The sequence below is a fragment of the Podarcis pityusensis genome (genome assembly GCF_964106645.2).
Source record: "Podarcis pityusensis genome assembly, chromosome: 13".
Lineage (NCBI taxonomy): Eukaryota > Metazoa > Chordata > Lepidosauria > Squamata > Lacertidae > Podarcis > Podarcis pityusensis.
Genome location: NC_138038.1, coordinates 36,696,642 through 36,721,246, shown reverse-complemented (window position 1 = coordinate 36,721,246; position 24,605 = coordinate 36,696,642). Strand labels below are relative to the sequence as shown.

General features: G+C 44.9%; 1 protein-coding gene and 1 long non-coding RNA gene across 2 annotated transcripts; both read left to right on the top strand.

Annotated features, from left to right (window-relative positions):
- Positions 1-286: 286 nt before the first annotated feature.
- On the top strand, positions 287-20,465 carry LOC308460745 (neuronal pentraxin-1-like). Its single transcript, XM_080977263.1, has 5 exons — positions 287-1,549; positions 11,095-11,275; positions 13,410-13,657; positions 15,583-15,762; positions 16,409-20,465. Exons 1-5 carry the CDS (start codon positions 791-793, stop codon positions 16,616-16,618), a joined length of 1,578 nt encoding a protein of 525 aa, XP_080833389.1. The 5' UTR covers positions 287-790; the 3' UTR covers positions 16,619-20,465.
- A 1,252-nt stretch (positions 20,466-21,717) lies between these two features.
- Positions 21,718-24,354, top strand: LOC308461742. Its single transcript, XR_013978964.1, has 2 exons — positions 21,718-24,090; positions 24,168-24,354. It is a non-coding gene; the product is annotated as an uncharacterized lncRNA (long non-coding RNA).
- The last annotated feature ends 251 nt before the right edge of the window (positions 24,355-24,605 follow it).

The window sequence follows — 24,605 nt, the reverse complement described above, 5'->3', positions numbered from 1 at the left end:
AGCTCAGACTTAGCTTCTGTGTCTCTCACTGGTAACTTAATTCTTCTGAGTGGAGTTTTAGCTTTGCAAGTCTCTTATCTGCTGGGGTGGGGGTAGAGGAGGAGGAGGGCAGTGGCATGAGGAGGGGCTCTATAAAGGCTTCCAGGCAGAGGCCTTAGCAACAGGGGTGGGAGGAGGATGGGCAAGGGTGAAGGAAAAAGCTCTGCCGTGACACCTTAAGCCCATTAATTTCTCGGTCGCCAGGGGAGACGATGCTTCTCTCCGCATCACCAACGGATTTGGCAAATTGAAAAGGAAGGAGAGGCAGGAAAAGCACAAATCCCGCCTGCCTACAGTGTTGGAATACCTGCTGGCAGCTTGGTTCCGCTGGGTAGTAAAGCTCAGATGCCAGCAAGGGAGAAAAGGCTCTGACGGCTGAGGCAACGCTACAAGATTTCTGGGGAGGGCAAGACCTGATTTGTGTTTGGTGACTTGGCGGGCCCAACTTGACTCCCTCCATTGTACGCTCCGGCTGGAATTAACGTCCACTTTTCCATCAAGACCTTCGGATCGCCTTCCTAACAGAGGCCTCTGAGGTGGCCCCTTGGGATTTTCGTTGGCCTCCTAAAAGAGGGCCTAGATGATCGAGGTTGCATCTAAATCTGTTGTGCGGCAACGTCCATGATACCTAGACCACCGGCCTCTATCTAGGATCACCTCCATCCTCCTTCCTTGGCTGCAAAACCCATTCCGGACTGCTCTCCCTACCCCCATCCCTTTCCCATCCGCCAGAGCCATCGCAGCTGTGGAGATGGCCTTGCATTGGGCGTTGCTCTGCCTCATCTTCTCCCCACTGATGCCGGCCACTGAATACGGCTTGCCCAAATTCATCTGCAGCCCTATGCCTCTGGATATGGACAACGGCTGCCAGTCAGCCAGCCAGCAGCGACACGGAGCAGGGGCTAACAGCGCGGGAAATGGGCACTGGGTAGGGACTCTTGAGGAAGCCAAGGAAACCATCCTGCACCTGCGGGAGACCGTGGTGCACCAGAAGGAGACGATCTTGGACCAGCGGGAGACGGTGCGGGAGTTGACGGCCAAGCTGAGCCGCTGTGAAGCCCATTCCCGGAGACATGTTGGGGAGCACCATGGTGGTCACCATGAAGAGAACCACAGCCATGGGCATGGGCATCACGAGGGAGTTCACAGAGGCCACCACGAGGGTGGGCATCGGACCCACCATGAGGATGGTCACAGGGGACATCATGAGAATGCACACCAAGGCCACCGTGAGGATGGGCATCAGGGCCACCATGAAGAAAGTCACAGGGGACACCATGAGGCTGGGCACCGAGATCCCCATGAAGGCATCCATGCCCGGGAGAATGAGTACCACCATTTTGGTCAACGGGAGCACCATGAACTACAGGTGGGGCACAGCAACCACGATGCCTTTCGCAAGGGGGCTGCCGCTGCCAACACCATGGAAGACCCACCCAAGGAGACATCTGGGGTGAACCAGATGGAGAGGATGCTGGAATCCCTCAAGGAGAGACTGGAGCATCTTCAGGTACCAAGTCTTGTGCATCAGCCACCTCTTCTCCAGAAAACTATCCCTTATCTTTCCCAGTTATGCTTTCTTCTCATATTTGTCCATCTGTTCCTTGTCTACCCAAATATTCACCACCCAAGTTTGCCTCCCATCCCTCCCTCCTTTAACGTGATCACAATAAACAAGGGCAGGCAATGCTCCTTATCGCTGGTAAAAAACAACCCCACCTTATTTAACACACAACCCTCCATAAATCCAATGTCCAAAAATATTTCCCATTCTGCCAGATACACTTTCTCGCATCAAGCTTTCCTGCTTCCTCTTCACAAATAGATTCACACGGCTAAGTTGTCTTACCCATAGGGATGGTTTTTGGACATTGCATGTGAGAAGCAAAATTTAATATTTTGACAGTTTATTTGAAACACATTATTTCGCTCAAAGAATTCTGGGCACTGTAGTTTACCCCTCCCAGAGTTACAATTCCCAGCAACCCTTAACAAACAACAGTGCCCAGAATACTTTGAGAGGTGCTTTAAAGCTATAGTGAAGACACGGCCTATGAAGCTACCCCATCACTACCAACAATATCTGAATGGGGGAAATCACAAATTAAGGTCAGTCAGTACTCCCAGGGGACACCTAGCTTGCCTGTAGTACATGTGAAAAGGATCTAGGGGTCTTAGTAGACCACAGGTTTAACATGAGTCAACAGTGTGGTGCAGCAGCACAAAAAGCTAATGCTATTCTAGGCTGCATCAACAGAAGTATATTGTCCAGATCAAGAGAAGTAATAGAACTTCTGCCTTGGTCAGACCCCCCCACCTAGAGTGCTGTGTCCAGTTCTGGGTGCCACAATTTAAGAAGGATGTTGACAAGCTGGACAAGAGGAGGATGACCAAGATGGTCAAGGGTCTGGAAACCAAGCCTTATGAGGATGGTTGAGGGAGTTGGGTATCTTTGGCCTGGAAAAGAGGAGATTGAGAGGAGATAGGATAGCCATCTTAAAATATCTAAAGGGCTGTCACACATGGAAGATGGAGCAAGCTTGTTATGTCCTGCTCTGGAGGGTATGACTCAAATCAATGGCTTCAGGTTACAAGAAAGAACTTTCTGACAGTAAGAGGTGTTCAACAGTGAATGGACTCCTTTGGAAGCTGGTGAACTTTCCTTCCTTGGAGGTTTTTAAGCAGAGGTTGAGTGGCCATCTTTCATGGATGCTTTAGTTGATACCTTGCAGAGAAGGGGGTTGGATGAGAAGAAGCTCAAGGTCCCTTCCAACTCTACAATTCTATGATTCTATGAAATATTTTGGATCTCATTTCTTAAGGACGCCGTTGTAGACTGATCAACCTACCTACATGTCTATTCATCCATCTTCTGTAACAGAGGCCTTCATCAGGCAAGATGCTGCACAAAGCAGTGGATAAAGGAGGATATTCTCTGTCTTAAGGCAGTATATCTCCTGCTTAAGCCATATCGATCAGGTCCTGATTCTTCCCACTCTGTAAAATCTCTAGAGCTGGGTCATCTGTAGCTTGGTTCTCATCACAGTTTCTATACACCTTTACCCTTTATGTCTGGCAGAAAAATATCTGACTTGACTCCATTGAAAAAAATTGCGCTGAAAGTCATTTTTGTAAAGAAAATTCTCTAGGTGGATTTATATCTCAGTCATCACTTCTTGTTGCAGTCATCAAGTGAAGAGCATGCGTTTCTGGCTTTATCACATACGGTTGGCCACCATTCTTTCAGTTAAGAAGTGATCCACCCCACACCCCATGTTCCTATCCCTTGAGGGTGCCAACATTTGGCACTCCAGATGTTGTTGGACTGCAGATCCCATTATCCCTGACCATTGGGCTGGCTGGGGCTGATGGGAGCTGCTCTAAAACTATAGTATGGTGTAAACCCATTGTCCCTGTCCCAGTCTCTGTTGCAAGAGAGAAAAGATCGCCTTCTGCCACCTTTGTATTAAACTCTCTAAAAATAGGCAGAGATTGCAACTGAGTCCCCTTTTAATCTTCTTTTCCCTAGTCTAAACATACACAGTTTCCTTTACCTTTCTTCATACTGACTAACACACTTTCTAAACGTTTGGGTGTCATGTTGCTTTCCTGCCCTCAGGTCCACCTCCCTCTTTTTCCTTCCACCCCACTTTCCACAAACACCCTGTATTCCTTGTCTCTCCCATCAACATATCTATCTCAGCTGCCGATGTATCTCCTTCAGTAAGGAAGATAGTTCACATGGTTTCTTGGAACTCCCGCAACCTTTTTCCTAACCGCAGGGATAAATGTAGGTGAAATCTTTGTTAGGTGTCAGTGGTCTCTCTGCCCTTTGCCTCCTGAACTTATCACAAATGACTACTCACTCACATGTACTCTGTCTGTCTGTCTATTTCCCTCCCTCCCTATGGCCATATATAACCAGAGACAGAAAATCATCTTGTTTTGCTTTTACAAAAGTGAGGTTGGTGTAACAGAACCAACAGCTTGCACATGATACAGCACAATGATTCCAGTTGAAGTCAGTTTTCTGGTTCCAGTTGAAGTCAATTCATTTCTTTTTACAAGCTCAGTCTATCCACACAGGATAGCACTCAGCTATCTCGGTACCTGCAAATGAGCAGGTCCTTTTAGAGGCATTTTGGTCTCAGCGGGAAAATGGTCTTCATGAGCTTTTATTCCCCCACACCCCAACACACAAACCTTGATTTCCCAAAGTGCATATCACACCAGCCTCCTCCCTGAGGCCTACCACACCTCCCAAGAAAGGAATAACATGTCGACCAAGCTCCAAAATCGACAGCTGGGTGAAACCTTTATTGGGGACTTACCACAAGCCTTTTAGTTTTCCAGACGTTGTACAAAAAGAGAAGAGGCATGGGAAATAGGAACTTTCTTTTTTCAGCATTTTGAAAATTGAGACCTTGGGTGGAATTCAATGTTGTGCTATGACAAGCATGGCAGCATGCAAGGTGGAATGACCTCCCCACCATTCCCCCATGCACTGTTCTGGGGGTTCCTTCAATCCCCCTAAAACAATACTATGGGGTGTATAGGAGGAGGAGAGGGGAGAAAGTCCCTTTGCACAAGCAACATATTGCCTGATGATTTTGGAGTGTTTTCCCCCCTTATGGCTCACCATAAGTTTTTAATGAAGATCAAAGTTTTCCTTTCCCTCCCCATCCCTCCTTCTTCTGACAACAGCCGAACTACTGCCAGGGTGGCGGCATCATTCATCTAGGCCTTAGGAATTCTTTCTGACCGTCCTTTCCTCTCAAAGGCTATCCCTCACCTCACCTTCCTCGCAGGGTTGTTGAGACGAACAATAATAATACGTGATAAAGGTAAAGCCTATACCGACCGTGTTAAATTGGGCCTCTCTCACCACGTTGCACATCCCGTACCTTACAATTGCATCCCCTCGTGTGGAGCAACTGCAAGATCTCCCAAAACGGCTGTCGGACGAGGGATAACAAATAGGCCAGGAATCTAGGAGAGAGGAAACATGCAAATGGATTCGTGGAACGCAGAGGTGGATCGATGGATTATTAGATGCATAGGAAGGTTGGAAGGAAAGCAGGATAGATGAGACAAAGAAGGATGGGAGAACAGATGAGATGGAGTGAAGGACTGGCAGATGTAACACTCAGGCCCTCACTGCAAAAAAGAACTCAAGAGGTCATTTGGTGCTGCAACATTTTTAGGGGCACATAAATAATAATGATTATATGATCTGAAAGAGCATCCTCCTCCTCTTCAGGGACAGGTCAGGAGTCATTTAAGATGGCAGAATGGGTCTTGAGAACACCACAGAATGGCACTTCCATTGAAGACTATGTGCTGCCTATTCTCTTAGTGTCCCCCTCCCCACTTGCCTACCTGGCCATCTGACCTGCCTCTCATGCTGTGCTCCACACCTTTCCATGCCCCTTTTCTTCACCTTCATAGCTTTCCCCTCACACACCACCTGTTAATTACCCTTCGGAGGCCATTCCTGTACAGGTCCTGCCCCATTTTTCTCCTGTGCATATCTGGATTCCCACAATATGCCTCTCATTCTGTCTGGGGTTATATGTGGACGCATACACACCATACATGTAAAGGACATTCCCCTCCACCCACCCAAAGAATCCTGGGAATTGTACTTTACTTATCACAAAATCTACAATTCCCAGCACCCTTAACAAAACTACAGTTCCCAGGATTCTTTGGGGGAAGTAGTTGGATTTAGGTGTGTTTTAAATGTATGGTCTGTTTGCAGCCTAAGTGGGAAACAGGATTAATTAAGCCTTCAAAAGGGGGTGGGGGTGGGAATTGACTGGTTTGATTTTAGACAATGGCCCTTTCAGATAGGAAGTAAAATCATGTTGTTGTTGTTGTTTAGTCGTGCCCGACTCTTCGTGACCCCATGGACCAGAGCACGCCAGGCCCTCCTGTCTTCCACTGCCTCCTGCAGTTTGGTCAAACTCATGCTGGTAGCTTTGAGAACACTGTCCAACCATCTCGTCCTCTGTCGTCCCCTTCTCCTTGTGCCCTCCATCTTTCCCAACATCAGGGTCTTTTCCAGGGAGTCTTCTCTTCTCATGAGGTGGCGAAAGTATTGGAACCTCAGCTTCACGATCTGTCCTTCCAGTGAGCACTCAGGGCTGATTTCCTTCAGAATGGAGAGGTTTGAGCTTCTTGCAGTCCATGGGACTCTCAAGAGTTTCCTCCAGCACCATAATTCAAAAGCATCAATTCTTTGGCGATCAGCCTTCTTTATGGTCCAGCTGCAGTAAAATCATATGGGGGTAATTTGGATGGCAGGATTCCTTCATTTCCTGGACAGAGAGGTTTAATCAGAAAATAATACTAATAATGGAAAGTGCTAAATCTGATGAGTTTTTGACATTTAAGATCTATGTGCTGGCTCAGGCATTTGATAGTGACTAATACCAAGCTTTTGCAGATATTGTTGTATTTCACTGCATTGATTTTAATGGGAAAATGTTTATTTTGCTGTGACCTACCCTGAAAGAAAATTACACAAAGCAGTGTACAAAAATAGTAAAAGCACAGAACAATAACAATACAGTGAACTGCCCTGAGACCTCCGGGTATAGGGCGGTATATAAATTCAATAAATATTAGTACTACTACTACTACTACTAATAATAATAATAATTCCACCACACATTTTCCTGTACAGCTGAATCTGATACATGGTAAAAATTCTTCCTGGGACATGGCAGGCTAATATAGACTACGGATGGGGAGCCTATGGCCCTCCAGATGTTCCTGGAGGATGTTGTTCCTGTTATTCCTGACCATTGGCCATGCTAGCAGGGGCTGCTGGGACTTGGAGTCCAACAGTATCTATGGGCTATGGGGTTCCCATCCCTGAAATAGACAATCAAGCTACTCTAGGGCCACACAGCTTACACTGGGTGGGGTGGGGGGTGAAGGTGGAGATACTTTACCTGTTATTTATCTGGACTCAGTAGGGTACAGGTGGGAGAGTCATAAAAGAACCAGGGAGACAGATTGAAGTCCCTACATAGCTACAAAGCCCACTAGGTTACAGGCCAAAGGAACCATGCCTCCCTTGCAACGTCCAACCCATCATGGAGGGAAAGACCGTAACTATCCCACCCTAGTTGCCCAGTAGGGTCAACTGGGTTGGGTGTCTGGGCTTTCTTACCCTGGGAGCTGAGTGGAAGTTGGCACCAAGCTTAGCTTGGTGGCTCTGTTTCTGGAGCATATTGTCTGCTCTGCAGGGAACTAAGGTAGGATAAAAAGCAACGTGTCTCCACTCTCTCCCCCACACCTCGGCAAATTATGCAGGTTTCACACAAGCTACAAAATGATTTTCTGTTAGTCAGCTTTAAAGTCTGCTTATTTTTCAACTTCCAGTTCAATGTGATTTGCTCTTGATAGAAATAGAACACAGCTGTACTTTGAGGTGACACTACCAAGTGGCCAAGCACTACAAATATTATGAGCACGATAAGTCGTCTTCTTCTTCTTCTTCTTCTTCTTCTTCTTCTTCTTCTTCTTCTTCTTCTTCCAGCTGTAAAGAGTCCATTTCAAAACAGGATGACGTTTTTATTTGGTTAGAACTTTCCTTTATTGTTTTCAAATAAGAAAAATACATCCAAAATCCTTCTCCAGAACTCAAGTAGGACAGGACTGACAGGTTTGGCAGCAAAGCAGCAAATAACTGAGAGGTCGCTCTGGGCGTTTTTCATGGGCACTGCCAGCTTTGGCAACCCTGTACAACCTGAGGCTCAGTAGTACTAGAGCACCTGCTTTGCATGGAGAAGGCCCCATGCTCAATTCTTGGCATCTTCAGGTAGGGCTGGGAATGAGGTACACACGATGGCCTCTGAAGTGTGTCCCATGCACATGATTTCCCCCAAAGAATTCTGGGCACTGAAGTTTACGCCTTAAAGAGTTGCCCGTTCCCATCAACCTTTAGCAAACTACAGTGCCCCGAATTATTGATGGGGAGGGGGAGAGAAATGTGCTTCTAATGTGCTTTAAAAGTATAGTGTGTACACAGCCTAAGGCTTCTTTAAGTGGATGACAGCTCTAATTGCTAGTGTTGTTGTGATTATTTAAAAGATCTTTATCCTGACTTTCCAGTGTAACAAACCTCAAAGAGATTTGTCGCTCCCATTGAAACAGTGTAAAACACCCACCAGACATACATTGACAAGGACTAAGAGGACATGGGACATTTGTTTAGGGAGGTAATTCTATAGGAGAGGTTTTTCCACAGTGGAGGCCCTAACCTCCAAAGGGCAGGGCTATTGAGAAGAGGGCCTCAGGTGAACATCCAATTGATGGGCAGCTACAAATGGTAGAAAGTGGTATTTTAGATATCCTGAGCCTAGGCTGCTGGGCCAGAACTGCACTTGCAAATCAGGATAGAAGCCAAAGTCCCTGAGGTATGAAAGCAGCTTCTGTTGTGTTGCTGTTTGTTGCTATCAAAGTGTTGGTGCTGACCTTTAAAGCCCTAAACGGCCTCAGTCCAGTTTACCTGAAGGAGTGTCTCCACCCCTATCGTTCTGCCTGGACACTGAGGTCCAGTGCCGAGGGCCTTCTGGCAGTTCCCTTGCTGCGAGAAGCCAAGTTACAGGGAACCAGGCAGAGGGCCTTCTTGGTAGTGGCACCCGCCCTGTGGAACACCCTCCCACCAGATGTCAAAGAGAAAAACAACTACCAGACTTTTAGAAGACATCTGAAGGCAGCCCTGTTTAGGGAAGCTTTTAATGTTTGACAGACTATTGTATTTTCATATTTTGTTGGAAGCTGCCCAGAGTAGCTGGGGTAACCCAGCCAGATGAGCGGGGTATAAATAATAAATTATTATTATTATTATTATTATTATTATTACTACTACTACTACTATTACTACTATTACTACTATTTGTTTTGTATTTATAAAAAAACATTTACAGCTCATATTTACAAGACCCATAATCTGGGAAACAGCTATCATAAAACCATGATTAAAAAAACAATAATGACACCCTACAACCCCCCCCCCCCGCACCCAAATTTGCTTGATAACTAATACAAAACATGTAAGAATTTCCTACTGAAATGCATGTCAGAACAACATTGTTTTCAACTGATACTTCAGGCATAGAGAGATCTCTGTCCTGAGGCAGGTAATTTCATAGCCTAAGCCAATGGTTCTCAAACTTTTTTCTCTGGGACACATTTTCAGGGGGAAAAAATTGCTCATTGCCACACTGATTTTTTTTTTTTAAATTGATAAGAAATACACTGGAAAACAAAAAGAAACGACTCCTAGCAGTGCTTGATTTATAACATAGAGAACAAAATACTTTCTAATATGATCATGGGGCACCCAGAAAGTATAAAACAATGCAAATATCCTGCAAATAAAAAAGTATATATTGATACTATACGATACTACACTGAAATGTTTGAACATTTCTTAGATTGTCCTTGAATCTTCCTGCCACACTCTTTGAGAACCACTGGCCTGAGCCCATTTTCTTCAACTTGGGGACTCTAGGTGTTCTTGGACTACAACTGACCATTGGCTAAACTGGCTGGGGATGATGAGAGTTGTGGTCTCAACTGATCTGGGAACCCAAGGTTAAGAAACATTGATCAAAGGGCCACCACTGAGAAGGCCCTTTCCCACGCATCCATCTATTGGCCAGTTTTTTTGTGGAGTGAAGGGAGGAATGCAAAACAGGATTCCTGTGTTTTCTCTTAAAATGTTCAGTTTTTCCTGTGGAGCTGGAGTGCCCAGAAGCTAAGAAATCCAAGATATTTTGTTTCTCAAAAAGAGTAGAGGCCTTCAAAATATGTTCTGAATAGCACCTTTGTACATGGTTTTATGATTCTGCTTCGTACGTGATGGCTTTTACAAAAGAAACCTTGAAAGGAGGGACAGGACAGTTCTACTGCCATCACTGTGGGTGGGAATAGAGATTACTAGAGCATCTGAGGTGTTAACCTGAGTGCAGTGACTAAAAATAATTCTGCTGCCCTTTTCCCTCGCTTTCCCCCTTCTTAATACGTAAGCAAGAATTAGATATCCAGGAACACACCAAACTGGATGTGGGGGTACAGTATCAAAGTTGGTGGGTCTCCCAGTCCAAGCCTGTGGGCAGGGAAGGGACTGTGGGAATTGGCAGTAGTGGCTCAAGATATTTTGCTTCCAGAAACAGAACCCAAATGTCTTCCTCCCGGCCCCCGGCCCCATTTGAGAAAACACCTGAGAAAGTCTTGCTGCATCAGCCAGACACCACTTCTTGTCCCCCTCTTGGTGTTGCCTGAAGCAGTTTGTCACACTTGCTGTGCAGCAGGGCTGGCTCCGGGTAGCCAGTGCCACAGATCTGTTGACCCATACCTGGGAATAAGTTCCATTGAACTCAATAAGGCTTACTTTTGAGTAGACACATGCAGGATTGTACAGTCAACGAACTGTTTGTTTTATGTAGGCTGCATCTTAGACAAGGCCTGATGCTTTATTATTATTATTATTATTATTATTATTATTATTAATATGCCACTAGAGTGTATGGTTGCGTACACAACATACATTTAAAGCACAAATGTACACAAGAATCCTGGGAACTGTATTTTACCCCCAACAGAGCTGTAAGTCCCAGCAACCTTACCAAACCACAGTTCCCAGAATCTTTTGGGGGGGAAGAATGTTATTTAAGTGTGCTTTAAAATTTAAAGCTTAAATGTATGGTGTGTATGCAGCCAAAGTCATTTAAAGAACAACGAACAAGCAACACAAGTTCCTTCTCTGTGGCACTTAACAATCTAAAATTCAACACAAAGAAGATGGAGGCAAAAGTCACAGGAAGGCCATGTGTTTAGTTTGGTTATATGTTCAGCAGATGAGAACTAATAGATTGTGAAGAAGGTTTCACAAAAAAGTAGCTTTCGGGAGAAGAAAGATCAGAGAGGCAACAGAAGTGTCCTGGTAGGAGGTTCTGGGGTTTTGAGGCAGCAAGAGATAAGTGGCAGAGTTACAGAATTAATGGTTGACATGTGTGCTCGTCTTGCCTTCACCAGCACAATCGGAACAGCTCTGTCTTCTCCACGTCCCTGCGCGATGCTCTCCAGAAAAAGATAAGCATATTGGAGCATCAGATCCATGAGAAATCAAACACCTCTGAGCATCACACGGTGGGTGTGCCAACAGCAGCAGGACTCAGGCACAAGCACATCTCTCATGGGCACAGTGTTGAGAAAGGTGAGTGGCAGTCACACACCAGGTGTTGCCAGGGTCAGGGTGGGGAGAGGGGGGTTGGTCTTGAGACAATGGGGTGGAGATGGAAGGAAGGAAGGAAGGAAGTCATCTTCAAGTATCTGAAGGGTTGTCATAGAATAAATTCATTTTCTGTTGCTCCAGAGAAAGGGTAGTCAATGTTATTGGAGCACAACTCCCATAATTCCCCCAGACCACTGTCCATGCTGACTGGGAATTGGAATCTAAAAACTGTCAGGAGCTCGTCCTGCACTCGAGTAGGATCCTGGCAGAGACACATGCCCGACTGGCATGTTCTCTCCCTCCTGGTCAATCGTTCGGGAGCTTCAGAAGCTTTCTTCAGCCCAAACATCACAGCGAACGATGCCAACAGACATCGGCACACTTAGGGATCCGCAGAGTCTTTGCAGCTTGCATGACAGACCTCAGCAACTCAGCATTTTGGCTAATCTACTTTATTTACATATAAACACACACGGAGCACTGCAACATGGCTCCCTCTCTCTCAAGCATCAGACAGCAAAGAGAAAAAGAACAAAGGACAATAGTCCCACTTCACGGAACACAGTAACACAAACATCCTTTCTCCGTCACTTCCCACTCTGTGGTCTCAAAACATAGACCGTCATGTGATAGACAACAATCCCATGACTGCAAACATGGAGCAGGAATTCTAACAAAAACATGTGGAGGTCACCACTGCACTGGCAAACCCTGCTTCAGAGCCATGCTGGCTCTGAATCAAGTGTGTATGAGTGGGCAACCTTTGGCCCTCCAGATGTTGCTGAACTTCTACTCCCCATCATCTTTGCTCACTGACCATGTTTGCTGGGGGTGATGGGAGGTGTTGTTCAGCGACATCTGGAGGGCCAAAGGTTCCTGCTCTAAAATTAATTTCTTAGGCAAATAAATTTATCAGCATGTGGACAGTGGAATAAGTGGATGTCATTATTTAGTGGGGTGAATCATGATCCAGTCAGAAGAGAGATGGGCGGAAGGATGTGTGGAAGGAATGACAACACAGTGGATTCGTAGATCGGCAGATCCACGGGGAGGCAGAATGAAAGATGTGGGGATGGATGGCTCAGTGACAGAACATTGAAAACATGGCTTGGTAGATAAAAGCAGTCATATGTGGCTTATTGGCTGGTTCGTTGGTTGTGGGATACAAGGAAACCTTAAAGATTTTTTAAAAAAACACACAAAAAAACACAAAACATAATTTGCAAATACAACAAAAAGAAACATAGGGAAAAAAAATTAAATGCCAGCTGACTTTGTCAATAATATATTCCATCAATCCTAAATTAAATGTGTGGATCAATATAAGTAGTCCATATGTACAGATAGATACCTAAAATGAGACTGGCAATTATAAACCATTCTTTCAAACTCAGAAATGACAGTAAGATCTTCAAACCACTGAGTAATATCTGCTGGAGGCTTGTCCTTCGAACCTTATAGTATAAGGCTGTGCCCATAGCATACATTTAAGGCACATCCCCTGCAAAGAATCCTGGGATCTGTAGTCTTAGCCTCGCAGAGGTACAATTCTCAGCACTCTTAAGAAACGACAGCTTCTCGGGAGAGGGGGGTGTGCTTCAAATGTTAGGTGTGTATGCCCATTTTAAGGATTCTCAGAATTCACTTGTTGTATAGGTGGAAGGAAACTTTAGCAGCCGTGTGAACAGATATGACTGGATAGACCATGATGAATGGAAATGGACAGCTCAGGAGACAGACAGCAGAGTGTGATGGATGAATGCTGTTGTTGTCCATTAATATTATTTCATTTGCACCATCAGTGTGCATGGGGCTTTACAAAGAAGAGGTACCTGCCCCTAGGAGTGTACAACAGTGTAAAAACCCAGTACAAGGAAGTCCACAGAGAAAGTGGAGGGAGGAGTCAACTAGGAAATTGCGCATGATATTTCTGGTAATCAGGCTTAGTTACAGTTGGTGGGGGGAAGATGGGAATGGATCAAAAGAGTATTTGGGGGGCGGATGCTTGGTAGATAAACTGGGCAGTTAGCAGCCGATGGATGGACAAACCCAATTCCCCTCCATTTCTCTGTGTTGGCAGCTCAGTCCCACATCTCTGATCCCCTCTGTCCTCCAGGAAACAAGGTGGAGAAGCAGTCTGAGGACTTCCGGGTGGGCTTCCCCCTCCGCACTAACTACATGTACGTCAAGGTGAAGCGTACGCTCCATCACGAGATCTTTGCCTTCTCCATCTGCCTCTGGCTCAAGTCCAGTTCAGCACCGGGAATGGGCACCCCTTTCTCATACTCTGTGCCAGGCCAGGCCAACGAAGTGGTGCTCATCGAGTGGGGAAATAACCCCATGGAACTGCTGATCAATGACAAGGTACGGGAGCAAGGCCAATCTGGGAGCTTCTTGAGTGGGTGGCGGTGGTCAGATATGTTGCGAGACTCACTGTGAGACTTTTGTGGGTGAGCTAAGAGTTTGGACCCTGGATGACAACCTGGAGGCAGAGACGGAGGATGAGTCAAAAGGAAAATGAACTGATATTGATTTATATATATTAGTAAAGGTAAAGGTAAAGGTAAAGGTAAAGGGACCCCTGACCATTAGATCCAGTCGTGGCCGACTCTGGGGTTGCGGTGCTCATCTCGCTTTATTGGCCGAGGGAGCTGGCGTAGGTCATGTGGCCAGCATGACTAAGCCGCTTCTGGTGAACCAGAGCAGCACACGGAAATGCCGATTACCTTCCCGCCAGAGTGGTACCTATTTATCCACTTGCACTTTGATGTGCTTTCGAACTGCTAGGTTGGCAGGAGCAGGGACTGAGCAACAGGAGCTCACCCCGTTGCGGGGATTCGAACCGCCGACCTTCTGATCAGCAAGCCCTAGGCTCTGTGGTTTAACCCACAGCGCCACCCGCGTCCCTTTTCTCACATATATATTTTTCTCTCATATATTAGTAACTTTGTATTAATGTAACATTTTTATAGGTAACGGTGTATTTTTGTAATATTTTGTCAAAGCTTTCTTTTGTTGTTTCAGTTTTCTGTACACCGCTTAGAGATATTTTATAAATATATGAAGCGGTCTAGAAATCAAATAATCAAATATGTTTGAAGAATGGTCACCATGTTCATGTTTTTCCTCTGTCTCGTCTGCCTTTTGGGTTACAATAAATAAAAAACCAAAAACAGTTTTTTTATGATCACTTGGGCTGGAACAATTCAATGATGTCCTACCAAATCTGAAGAGGGCCCAACAATAAATTAAAGAGACAAAAGCCTGCCTTGTTTCCCATTTCAGGCCTTCTGGACTGGGGTTCTGGGATATACAACACAAAAGGAATTCTTCACAAGGTAGACAAGAGGGGACACAGACAGGGGATTAAGAAATCTTGACCAAAGATTTGCTGTAAACGAGAGATGTACAGTAGCTATAGATACCTTGACTTTTGCATTAGAATATTCTGTGAGCTACATCCTCCCATACCTAATTCTGGTTTTGGAATAAATTGTGTCAATTGAACAAACCTTGATCAACAACATCCATTCATTCACAATTACAGCTACAACTCTAGAGTCCACAGCTGCATCGTGTCTTTATTGGAACCAGCCAAAAAGTCCCAGACATGTGGCAATGTTTTGAGTTTCTCCATAGCTCTTCACCAGATGGGATATCACACAAAGGGACAGACAAGGAAAAGTTTGAAACAAAAAGTACACAACTAGATGTTGTAGCCACGAGGTTGCCATTTCCAAGATGCAGATTGCAAGCTACACAGCTAGTTTAGTTTTAGATAAAAATCTTCACCCCACCATCCTATATTGCCCGATGAAGTGTTCTGGAGAACTCAGAAGTTGCCACATTGCTGTGAATTTTTGGTTGGCCCTATTAAGAGTATTACCCCATTATAGACATGGTTTCTTTTTGACAACCTTTGTCTTTTACGTGTTTTGAAGTTCAGCTTGTCCTTTGGCCACGGCCTTCAGCAAAGACCTCAGAAGGGATATTGAGGCATGCCTCAGGATTCCATTGAAACTGGATCGGCAAAACATATTGTGCTCCATCCTGCCTATCCTCTCCCACTGTATTGATCTCCCTCCCAAAAACATTGGAGGTGAGGCACAGAGAGATATTCCCAAGGCTTTATAGCTGTCTGGATGGCAGCTATAACCTGCTTCTTCTAGTTCCAAGGCTGTGCAGGTTCAACATAGCTGGTGCCATTCAGATCATGATACACTTATTGCAGCAATACTCTTAGGGCTCAGGATGTTTGCTCACCCCACTTTAACCTTTTTTCTCTGCAGGCTGCCACATTACCACTGGCCATTAATGATGCTAAGTGGCACCACATCTGTGTGACCTGGTCAACCCGGGATGGCATTTGGGAGTCTTACCAGGATGGAGTCCGGAGAGGGAGCGGAGAGAACCTGGCTCCCTGGCATCCGGTGAAGCCTGGGGGTGTTTTCGTACTGGGCCAGGAGCAGGTAAATACCCCTCAATTATTACTTATAGAGGGCCATTTCTGGTTCCTCTAAATCTGGGATGGGGAACACGTAGCCCTCTAAGTCTTGCTGAATTATGCAGTGCCCCAAAACATGCATTTTTGGGTTCTGTGCAAGCATGGCTCAGAAAAAAGTGTCTATTCTGAGTTGCGTGATCTCACACGGGACATGTGATCTTGTGGAGGTCATGTGACTCACACAGGAGCACAAGTAGAAAGATGTGCATCCTGGTTTGGGGTCTTGAGATGTTGGAAGGTGTGTTGTCATCCTTGACAGTTGGCCATGCCAGCTAGGGCTAATGAGAACCAGATTCAAATTCATGGAGGAGAAGGCCACGATCCCTGAAGGCTATGTTCTACCGCCACTCTCAGAGGCAGTAAATGCTTCTGAATATCACTTGCTGGAAACCACCGAAGGGGACACTGCTTCTGTACTCAGGTCCTGTTTGTGTGCTTTCCATAAGCATTTGGTTGGCCAGTGTGAAAACTGGAAGCTGGGCTGGATGGGCCGTTGGCCTGGCTCAGCAGGCTCTTCTTATGATCTTATGGAGTCCAGTGCCACATGGAGGGCCACAGATTCTCTTGCCCTGCTGTGTGTTCACTCTCTTTCCCCACTCCTCTTCCTACAGGACACTCTGGGTGGCCGCTTTGACGCCACTCAAGCCTTCATTGGGGAAATCTCAGATTTCAACATGTGGGGCCACATCCTGACACCAGGCGAGGTTTACAAGATGGCTACCTGCACCAGCTACGCCGGTGGCGACATCATCAACTGGGCCGAAGCCTCCATGGAGCTTCACGGAGGAGTAGTCAAGCTACCATTTAATGCCTGCCACTGAGAGGCTACAAAGGAAGAGGGACTTCTGGGTTCTTGAGAGGAGAGTGAAATCTAGAGGGTGGGGCTGGGCACAAGCCCCCCCAGGATTTTCTGGAGAGACAAAGATACCTAGTGGTTTTTTGTTTTTTATAAGAGAGGGTAGGGTTTGGAAAATAATGGGGACCTTTCCATTTGGGACAAGGGTACTCCTGGATCTCTTAGGAGAGGGTGGGGTGTATGTAGCCAAGTTTTGTGCAGGGGGATCTTTGGATCTGGAATCTAGCATGCCTGGATTTTCAACAAGGGTGCCTGATCAAAATTTTACCTTTAAAAAGTAAGCAAACATTTGGAGCATTGATGTCTGCTCTGTCGAGGTGAGGGACTTTTGTCCCAACTGTAAAATGGCGCCATCATGTTTTGGAATGGAGCACTTCCTTAATATGTGAAGTAAATGGAAACGGCATTCTCATGGTGGAACATAAAGGTAGATGCATGTAAAATAGAGGAGACTGCTTATATAGGTCTTTTGTAAGGCCTTAATAGCACAGCATTGGTTCATTGGGAAGATGATTGGAAATAGTCAGATTATCCAATCTCTGGCAAACTGAGTTTCCCAACCATCTCTAAATCTGTTTTTAAATAGGAGCTTTCTTCTGTTGCCTTTGTGAAATATGCTTGGCAGGAATTGGAGGGAAAGTTGGGTACTTTTTTGTTTTGTCTTGGAGATCTCTAACACTCCCTCCTCAGTTCAGAAGACAAGATCCTGTGTTGCTGTTTTTTACTAAACTAAATAGCCATTTGTGAACTCAAACCTCAGCTTATCTGCTTCCTCTAAACAGGAAGACCTCCGTCCTTCATCCCAAACATACTGACCAATTAAATACACCCTACACATCCTATTAGGAGAGTTAAAGTTCTGTGTATCAATCTTAGCCCGTCCATGAGTTATCCCAAAACTTGGTGGAGTTCGCTTCTGGAACCTTTGTTGATTTTAACATCTCCTTTCCGCTCCTTGGGAACAACTTCCAGGATCTAGGCCTTCTTATAAGATTTGGGGAGGATCTGTAGGAATATTTTGCTCTCTTTGTCAATATGTATAAAACGTGTGCCTCTACACTGATGCTTCTCTCCTTATGTGGATTCACATGACCATTTTCCTAAAGGTTCTTAACCCAGTTCTACTAGTTTGCGTATCTTAGGCTGATTTGTAAATATTTCAAGATATGTTCACCAATTATCAAGAAAATCAACTGTTTGAGGGAAATTATTCCAAATGTGTAATGTAGACATGGGCTGAATGAAACACAAAAGCCATGGGCCAAAGTCTAGAAGCAAGCTGATACGTGGGTTGATGGGATTCGGTCAGATTCTGGAAACACCATAAATCCATAATACACATCACCATAAAAGCATATTTGGTTGTTGGTGGCAGCTCAGATTTTGATGCGCTGCGACAAAGGGAATGCCTGGTTGCTACATTTGCTCGTATATACAAACCCCAGTTCAGTGCTTCACATTCTCAACCCTCATTACAGCTGACACTCACAACATGCACATTAGAACACAGGATGGAAGACACAGACCAGGTTGAAAATAAGTGCTTGGTCACATGGAGAATGCCATGAACTAGTCTCATACACATATTCGACACAGATTAACTGCAAAAACACAGTACGTGCTGGAGAAAAACAATGGCAAAATGGTTGTACGGATCTGTATTGATTGTCATTTTAGTAAATGTAGGGCAATATATTGGACCCCTCCATTATAAATAGAAAGAGGAATACAACTACGTTGTGGATAAGAGTATAAAAGTGAGGTCCAGTGCAAGAGAGCGGGTGTGCCTAGAAGCAAGGATATCCAAACTCTGGAGGAGACTGCCTACACCAGGTGTGGGGAACCTTTGCCTCCTCACCCCAATACTGGTGAACTACAACTCCCATCACCCCTGGCCATTGACCATGCTTGCTGGGGCAGATGGGAGTTGTAGTTCTGTAGAATCAGGAGCGGCAAAGATTCCCCACACCTGATTGGGACTGCAAGGGAGAAAGGGCTGAAACAGATGTGATGTTGGAATTAAATCATTTTGAAGCAGCTAGCTTTATCCATTGCAGATCTACAGTAATGGCAGATCAGGAATATCTTACATCACATCTGTTTTGGCTTTCAAGGGAGGGGCCTAGAAGCCAGAAATCCTAGCTTTGTTGGAATCAGTGAAGGATGCAGACCAGAGTTTTAATGTTTGCTCCAAATAAACACCAAATGTCTTCTCTTGTGTATGTGTGTACATATATATATATCATATATATATATATATATAAACTTAGCATAGGTTTTTCTATCACTCTCTCTCTCTTTGTAAATACTGTTTTTTTTCCTGGGCTTTGATAGCGTTCATTTGTGGAATGGGTGTAGCTACATGGGGGTATGATGTTAACTGAATTTTCATACTTCAAACTGGATGCAATAAACCTGCCAAAGTAACTGCAACCCTTTCCCACATGCTTTTTCGTCTTTGCTTTTAAGACTCCAAATGTTTCTTTCATAACACACATTGCATCTAGATAGCACTTGTCCAAGACCCCAGATATTAGCTCATGATCAAACTAGACCTTGACTTTCCTCCACATTTCTTTTAAATACAGTGGTACTTTGGTTCTCAAACTTAATCTGTTCTGGAAGTTCATTCCAAAACCAAGATGCGCTTTCCCATAGATTAATCCATTCCAGACTTTTTAAAAAAACCCCTAAAACAGCAATTTAACATGAATTTTACCACCTAGCGAGACCATTGATCCATGAAATGAAAGCAATAAACAATGTACTGCAGTCACACAATCAATCAATCAATCAATCAATCAGTAGCTGAACTGGGTTCCACACAGTCACAAAAACAAAACAAAAAAGCCGCAAAAACAAAAATGCAAAATAAATAGCAAAAACAGACCTCAGCGTAACATTCAAAGCGGAAGCGTAACACTCAAAACGGAGCACGTTCGGCTTCTGAAAAAAGTTCACAAACCGGAACACTTACTTCCGGGTTTGTGGTGTTTGGGTTCCAAGTTGTTTGAGTACTAAGGCATTTGAGAACCAAGGTACCACTGTACAAGCAGTTTTAGCAGGGCTGCTAGGCTGAGTGGAAGAATGGCAGGGTGGGGGAGATGCTGTGTTTTCTCTCCAGGAATTATTTTCCAACCTCAAAATACCCCTCCCCAATACCCTCTTAAAATAGTTCTTAAGAGTGAAGGGAGACCTCTGGTTTTTCTCTTGTTGATGGAAAAATCAGGTGGCATAGTTGGGCAGGGATTGACCAGAAAACCAGCTGGAAAGGGTTAAGCAACCCCCTATTCTGCTATTCCCAGTTGCAGCCTCTGAGGCTTCTTTTTTACTTTTCAACTTGCTTTTGCTGCCTCTGAGGCTGATTTTCAAGTTTTTTTCAATGACAAAACTATTGCAGGAATATGTTATCCTTATATTGTGGGCATGGAGGCTGCAAGTAAGAACTGGACACGGACACACAAGAAAGATTATGACCAAGGGGAGATTTGAGCTCCCACCCAGATTTACAGCTCATGCTTTTAACTACTGAATGTCATTTATGGAGTTTGACAGTTGACTACCTTTCAGGGAGAGAAGAGTGTATGCAGCCCTAATTGCATTTCAGCTATCAAATACTGGATACCATCCCTAATATACCGTCAGCTAAGACGTATTGAACAGAGATATGAAATATTCAGTCAACATTTGGCAACGCAATGCAGAGAGCTTAGCAGTTTTTGACCCCGTCAGCTGAGCAGATGGGAGATGTTCCAGGAACATGTGTGAATTGCTATAGAGGGAAGAATAAGGGTATTATGAGCAATTGCTAATAACGTTCAGAGAATATCCAGTGGATATCTTGCATCAAAATTCTCAAGGGGAAAACCTGAGAATTTCATTTGGAGAAAAGTGATTCCAGCATTGCTTTGGCTCGTGTCCAGGCAGGTCATTCACTTGTTCTTGATCTCATTAGCAGTGGCTCAGGCCAGATCTGGCCCCTCAGCTGTGGGATGGACATGCAAGGTCAGCAGAGCAGCAAAGTATTAATAGCTTCAGGAAGGATGCATTAGTGACCCCGAGGCCAATAGAGAGATATAGTCTGGCTCCAGGAAGCAGGGCAGGGGGTGGGGAGAAAGGCAGTATCTTGCTTCCGCTTCTCCACAGCAAGCTGGTCTCAGGAGCTGTAGTTGATGTCCACCCTTGATATTATCTGACATTTCCCCTTTTGCTTTCCCAAATCAATACAATGCCTGGACCCAAAAGGCTCAGCTCAAATGCAAAGTGAGCAGTACACATGGTTCTTCTCTGGCTCAGATTTTCAATTGAGCTGGAGAAAGTTCAATCTGATCCCGAGAGGAATCCCTGTCCCCAGTCATGGGCTACACCTTTGAACCATATTGCACAGAGCTGGTGCTCTGTGAAAGTCCCCCATCCTTTTGCCTGATGTGTTGCTATGCAGAGGGCCAACATCTGGCTGAAAGCAAACCCTGGAATGGCTGTTTCTCAGAGGCTGCTTCACAGCAGGGAGGTAGGAGAGATTTTCCACCTTTCTCCCCGTTTGTTGCTACTGGAGTACTTCGAAGCACCAATCTTCATAAGAAAGGATGGAGGGAAGAGATCAGTGGATGGGTGTGGTGAAGAGGACTGGGTTGATACATAGGAGACTCACTCCAAATTTGGATTTGGAAATAAGATGAGCTACAGTGGTACCTCGGGTTAAGTACTTAATTCGTTCCGGAGGTCCGTTCTTAACCTGAAACTGTTCTTAACCTGAAGCACCACTTTAGCTAATGGGGCCTCCTGCTGCTGCCGTGCCGCTGGAGCACGATTTCTGTTCTCATCCTGAAGCAAAGTTCTTAACCCGAAGCACTATTTCTGGGTTAGCAGAGTCTGTAACCTGAAGCGTATGTAACCCGAGGTACCACTGAATTCCCCCTTTTTTTTTTTGGAATGGGGAAGAGAGTGGAGGTCACCCATCACTACACCAGAGAGGGGGTGAGGTTGTACATTTGCTGGGCCCCCAAAACCAGCTTACTTTCTCAGTTAGATCCCAAAGGAAGAGCTTGTTCTCTCAACCTTTGATTCAAGGGTGGTAAACCATGATGTTGCTGGACTTCCAACCCCCATCATCTCCAGACCATTGGCAATGCTGGCAGAGGCTGACGAGAGGTGAAACCCAATGATATCCTGTGGGGCCACAGGTCCCCCAGTCCTGCCCACATTTAGCTGTACTCACCATTCCCCAAATTGGGAAAAATGATTCAGTTTCCCCCCAACTGTGTGCAATTGCTCCATCTTGGCTCTTTCAGGTTCAGTTAATACTAATAATAAAGACTCCTGCAACACATAGACAAGTCTGCAGTGTTTACATATCATCCAACGATGCATACATTAAAATTTAAATAATAATTAACATGTTTTTTTCTTTTTTAAAAAAGAGACATCATCATCATAAAAGGAAATGGATTTAAAAACAAGAAAAAATGCCCACTTTTCTTTCTTTCTTGTTCTGGAACAGGTGGGGGCTGCTATATTGCCCCCACTCCAGCAACACAGGTATACAAATCCACAATGAGAAGTTTGCCATGGGAGGGGTGGTAAGAGTAAAATTTTACCATTGATATTGCTGTAGAACTAGTCCTCATCTTTCAATTGCACCAATTCTGGGCGTTGCCAGAGCTACCATGTGAATAGCTTCTTGTAAAAGTCAAAAAATGAGATGATTTGGAGGTGGGATGAAGGTGGGGAAGAGAGAGAAGCTGTTTGCACGTGATGCTGGAGAGAAAACTAGCCACAAATGGCCAGAGAGAAAAACTAGGACTCAGAGCCAAACTATCAGTGACATTAAATGCACATTTATAATTAATATGCACTCTTTTAAAAATGCAAACAGCCATGGTGATCGTGGTGAATAATTATTAAGATCGCAGTAGGGCAGGAGGAGGAATTGAATATTTTCCTTTTCTTGCTGCAGTCATGCTCATTAAAATGTGCAATTGGAGCTGCCATCCCAATGCAAACAGCAGCTTGGGAGGCACAATTTTTTGCCAGGTGATGTGTCAAACTCCCCCTCCCTGCCTGCTGCAATCCTGATAATTATCAGCACCCCACTCCAGAGTTGCTGATATTTGCATTTAGAAAAATGTGCCTGTTCAATGCAGGCACATTTAAAGTCAGGAGTTTTTCTCAGAACTAAAAGGGGACTATGGCAAGGCAGTGAGATCTAACAGGAAAAGGGCTGTAAACTTGGAATTTCCTAGAATTGGGTTCTAGTAGTATAGAATACAGGCTTCTAGGATTTCGGGGAAGAGTGGGTGACTGATGACAGCTGCTAGGATCAACATTTCCAGGCGCTTTGGGAGCAATGAAATAATTTAATTGCGCAAGGGGAATGGCCTGTTCAGCAGAATAATTGTAAATATATGCTTCCCATAAATTTGGAAAAGTTGAATTGAGAGAAAGACGGCTGGTTTGCCATCTTTAATATCAAGTGACCCGATTCAGACAGTCAATGACACATAATTTCTATAAGTTCTAATTAAACTTGGCCCTTACCATGTCAGTTACACCCAAACAGAATAGCTCTCCCTCTCACATACCCATATTAACTGAAAATTAATACCAAACCGTTTTCTTTTGCTTGTCCTGCCTCAAATCCTTTTGCCTTTCTTCCATACGGAAAGAGTGGATCTCACTGTGACTGAGACCAAACTACATCCCTTTTAAATCCAGGATGCCTCAAACCAGATTTACCTATGTTTCAAGGATTTAAAATGGCCGCTGTCCTAAAAAAATGCACTTCATCCCTGGCTTGCGGGTAATGGGAAGTTTAAAATGCTCACAGCAGAAAAAGACAAGGCCACACTCCTGTTGCAGTCAAAGACCTTTGCAGGCTTACAAGCACTTTGCAGCAAATCTCACCAGGTCTTCGCAAAGGAGTTTATAAACTTTAGTTGAAAAGCGCTTCACGTGGCTCCAGCAATCACACCTCAGGACCGTAATAAGTCCTGCAGGACCCCAGCTGCCATACCCAAGGGTTTGCCTGAGGCAAGTTAAGTGGTGGAAGACGAGATTTCTAGTTAGAGAGTTGTGGGACGTGGAGGTACAATGTCCCACCCAATAATTTAGAGCTTTATCTGGTTAGAAGCTGTAGAAGCTAGATCTTCAGCACATTCAAAAGGTCACTCTCTTTTACTCCGGGTTAATTTATATGGAAACATCACATCCTGGCCTCTGACCTCATCAACTACTTATTTGGGTTTGACTTCCTGCAGCAGGTATTGGGGAAGGTGGGGAATATCCAACATTGAACCATCCTGATTTTTTCAGCCACGAGAGGTCAAAGTGTGTTCAGGGAATGCTCATCTGTTTTGCGTTATGGAAGAGCCTTTTGGTTTTAGACAGGAGTCCTAACCTTGAAGTAAACTGTTTAGGGAGGGATGGGATTGGGGTGGGGTGGGGGAGAGAAAGAGAAGGAGAAGGAGAAGGAGAAGGAGAAGGAGAAGGAGAAGGAGAAGGAGAAGGAGAAGGAGAAGGAGAAGGAGAAGGAGAAGGAGAAGAGGGTGTTGCTTCAAATTTCAGTTCATTCCAGGCAGAACTTTGGCATCAACCACTTCCACTGTGTCGTCTCAACACAGGAGATGCCTTCTTACAGAGATTGCTGGTCTGAAGTCAAAGTTCCCTATCAGATTCCTCTTTCAAAGGTATGGAGACATTTGGGACAGGGAAGCCCCAGATTTCTTGATGGTAGTCTTTGAGCATCAAAGTCTTTGAACAGAGAAGGACTTTGGAGCGGGGAAAAGCAGAACTGATTTCGCAGACAATGGTCCAGTTGCCTTTGCAAAGGTTTGTGAGTAGCAGCTCAGTTTCTTGGAAATGGCAGTGACGGCAGTAAAGAGGGACTGAAGGTTTCTTCCAACCCTGTCCCCTGGCTGTGAAGAGTCAAGAGCTGTCAAGTTACACAAATGTGC